This window comes from Penaeus vannamei, chromosome 4 (genome assembly GCF_042767895.1).
Source record: "Penaeus vannamei isolate JL-2024 chromosome 4, ASM4276789v1, whole genome shotgun sequence".
NCBI lineage: Eukaryota > Metazoa > Arthropoda > Malacostraca > Decapoda > Penaeidae > Penaeus > Penaeus vannamei.
In genome coordinates this window covers 17680784-17684430 of record NC_091552.1, presented here as the reverse complement: position 1 = coordinate 17684430, position 3647 = coordinate 17680784, and the positions used below count along the sequence as shown (strand labels likewise).

At 38.0% G+C, this 3647-nt stretch overlaps 1 protein-coding gene across 1 annotated transcript in view; it reads right to left on the bottom strand.

The window, feature by feature from the left end:
• Window positions 1-3647, bottom strand: part of LOC113802445 (two pore calcium channel protein 1) — a 27654-nt gene that overhangs the window by 23063 nt on the left and 944 nt on the right. Inside the window, exons 2-5 of the mRNA XM_070121372.1 lie at window positions 3214-3398; window positions 2879-3051; window positions 2339-2421; window positions 1836-1956 (exon numbers count right to left, since the gene is read on the bottom strand). Coding sequence (XP_069977473.1) covers window positions 1836-1956; window positions 2339-2421; window positions 2879-3051; window positions 3214-3322 — 486 coding nt within the window. The 5' untranslated portion in view covers window positions 3323-3398. The remainder of the gene's footprint in view (window positions 1-1835; window positions 1957-2338; window positions 2422-2878; window positions 3052-3213; window positions 3399-3647) is intronic.

Genomic DNA, 3647 nt, shown 5'->3' with positions numbered 1-3647 from the left:
GTGTGTGTGTGTGTGTGTGTGTGTGTGTGTGTGTGTGTGTGTGTGTGTGTGTGTGTGTGTGTGGCTGTGTGTGTGTGTGGCTGTGTGTGTGTGTGTGTGTGTGTGTGTGTGTGTGTGTGTGTATGGCTGTTTGTGTGTGTATGGCTGTTTGTGTGTGTATGGCTGTGTGTATGTGTGTGGCTGTGTGTGTGTGTGCATGTGGCTGTGTGTGTGTGTGTGGCTGTGAGTGTGTGTGTGGCTGTGAGTGTGTGTGTGGCTGTGACTGTGTGTGTGGCTGTGACTGTGTGTGTGGCTGTGACTGTGTGTGTGGCTGTGACTGTGTGTGTGGCTGTGACTGGGTGTGTGGCTGTGACTGGGTGTGTGGCTGTGACTGGGTGTGTGGCTGTGACTGGGTGTGTGGCTGTGACTGGGTGTGTGGCTGTGACTGTGTGTGTGGCTGTGACTGTGTGTGTGGCTGTGACTGTGTGTGTGGCTGTGACTGTGTGTGTGGCTGTGAGTGTGTGTGTAACTGTGAGTGTGTGTGGCTGTGAGTGTGTGTGTGGTAGTGTGTGTGGCTGTGTGTGTAGCTGTAAGTGTGTGTGTGTGTGGCTGTGTGTGTGGCTGTAAGTGTGTGTGTGTGTGGCTGTAAGTGTGTGTGTGTGTGGCTGTAAGTGTGTGTGTGTGTGTGTGGCTGTAAGTGTGTGTGTGTGTGTGTGGCTGAGAGCATGTGTGTGTGGCTCTGAGTGTATGTGTGGTTGTGAGGTTATGGTTGTGAGGTTGTGTTTGTGGCAGTGTATAGCTGGACTAAAGAGAGTACTCAAAAGGTTTGCAGAGATTGAAGCAGTGGAAGGACATAGGCTGGAGGAAGATGTGGAATGAGGTAGTATTGTGGGGAGGACAATAATGATGAAGAATAGTAATAAGGGGGGGGAGGGGGTAGACAATGAAGTCTGTGCAGTAATGGAGGACTTTGGAAGAGAGGAAGGAGGTGCATTCTAAAGATTGAGTAATGACCTGAGTGGATGATTCAGAATGGATAGAACTCTCAGTAAACATTGAGGGAGTACTAGTATCAGTGGTCTGAGCCATAGTCAAAGGAGAGGCAGGGGTCGGGGAAACCAGAGAAGTCAAATTCAGATAGGCTACTTGATGAAAGGGCAAGTCTTAATTCCCCTTATAAGGGTAAAAAAAAATAATTACTGGCCTTGGTGAGCCTGAAATAAGTTGGTAAAGAAAGTCTACCCCTCAGAATCCCCATAAGGGGTAAGGGCTCAGCAATTAACCAAGGGAATATCATGCCATGGCTCCCAGAGGCAGTTCAGGACTGACATAAAGCTAAATTTTCAATCTTTCAGCATGGCTCTCACACCTGAGGGAGTGCACAAATAAGGGGATGAAGAAAAGGAAAGGGGGAGAAGACCATGCAAAATTAGCCGAGGGCTGAGTTCCATGGTAAGTGGATCCATGCATTAGGTTTCAATCTCTGTCTCCTAAGCCCCCTACAACAACAATAAGCAGTGACTAGTGACTAGTTTCCCTTAAAAAAGTTCTAAACTGACAAAGAAAAGCATGATTTGTAAAAACATATGATCTTCATACTGTAATTATACATGCAATGAGAAATAACTAACAACTAATGTGATACACATTTCATAAACTTTATTCAAAATGTATTTCTCTAAGATATAAGAAACCGTTCTAAGCTGTAACAAGTGATAGTTATATCCAAGACACAATATAAAATTAATGCACAGGACCAAAATAATTATATTAAACAATAAGGAAAATTAACTTTTTTTTCAAAATCAAAGGAGCCACTCAAGTTTTTGGAATGCAAATGAAATCTGAACACTTACCCAATATGACATTTCTAAGCCATATACTGCTGGCTTCTCAAACAAAGCCAAGGAAAGATGAAGAATAATTATGATGTACAGTGCAAATTGGCCCCATCTACTCTGGTACATGTGATATAATCTGAAATATATTAATTATTTTTAACTGAAAATTATGAAATAATTGTAATTGATATATGGTGACAAGATATTCGTGACATCTTTTCAGAAATAATTCAGCAAATCAAAATATATACAAAAGAATATGGAAATGGAGTACTTTGTCCTGTGAAAAGAAATTTGAAATATAATCCAGAACTCAACAGAAATAAACAGGCAGAAAAAATATCTGTACACTGGTATTCGAGAGAGTAAAAACTGCTTTGCTTTTGCAGAGACAATTATGCTGTTTTCATACTGTTATATAGTCATCTACTCAGCCAAAGTAAGCAGCAAAAAATTTATAGTTCAAAGAAAAGCTTTCCCATTCCCTTATCTACATTTTCTTTTTTTTTAATTCTTACTTTAAATGTTTCTCTGACACTTTAAAGTCTGAATGTCTTCCATCTCTTGCATCCTCCACATATGTTGCTGCCAGAAGAAGATCCTGTCAAAACATTAACAAACATTTTAAATGGATTAGGAGGACATGCTCCTGATCTAAGCAAAAAGATCATTGTATGAAAGAATCTAGCTTGAATTTGGTTTAAAATATGTTTCATCATGTGTATGCTCTACACGATGCAGTACATAAGTTACTCATGCCTACAGTATATTTCATTTCAAATAGTGTCACTTCATCAGGTCTCAATCATCTTACTATTAACAAAATAAAAAACAAACCTTGGAACCTTCCTCCTTACGAGTGAATGCAATTACAAAACAATTATTTGACATAAATATCCAGGTATGGCATACAACTGTCCCTCTTCAATATAGGTTTATCAATTTTACCAAATCTTTAAACGATCATTTCCTTGAGAAAATTATCTAAGATAAATTAATCATTTAATCAATTAACAATATATGTTAACTAAAATAATTCTTCTTAAGCATGCTCTTACCAAATCAGAGATTTGTGGTTCATCTGTTGAGTCAATAGCAAAACTTCCATCACTTAAATTTGAAACTTCAACTGTATCATCTCCAGCCTTGTACGATATGCTCACTGGTATACCAGGATCATCCTCTGACGTACTTCTCCGTAATTGTAAAGATGATTTTCTCCTATGATATGCTAATCAGCAAACAATATACATGTCAACTAAGTACATAATGTCAATGAAAGAACATAATGGTATCAGTTAAATCTTGAATATTTTCCATCAATAAATGATATATAAAAAAGACAAGTAGTTCAATATTATCAGTTCCAATATTCATTAGTATCACATCTTACCTCTTGGGGTCTTAGGTTCTTCCTCTTCCACCTTATTTGGCTCATTTGCATCACTATTTTCTTCAATGACAACTTTCAGAGATTCCTGGTTTCTTTCTAAGGCTTCCATTTTTACCCTAGTATTATATTTCTAAGGTTATAATAAAAGCAGAAGAAACATTGCTGCTCTGCTAAAAAGTAACTTCCTGAAAGATGAAAAGGAAAAGTAATACAGTGCAAAAGTTAACAAAAAAATATATGGTGTTCTTAAGTAAGAAAATCTTTAACATATTGGATGCTCCCATCTCTCAACTTTAAAGTTGTTCTTGTTACTTTACTACAAATGCTATACATCAGATTTCTATGCATTAGATAGGATTGCTATATGCACAATATAAATGCTGCTTACAGTATTGGTGAATTGTGTAAACTGAGTCAAAAGTTAAGAATTTAAC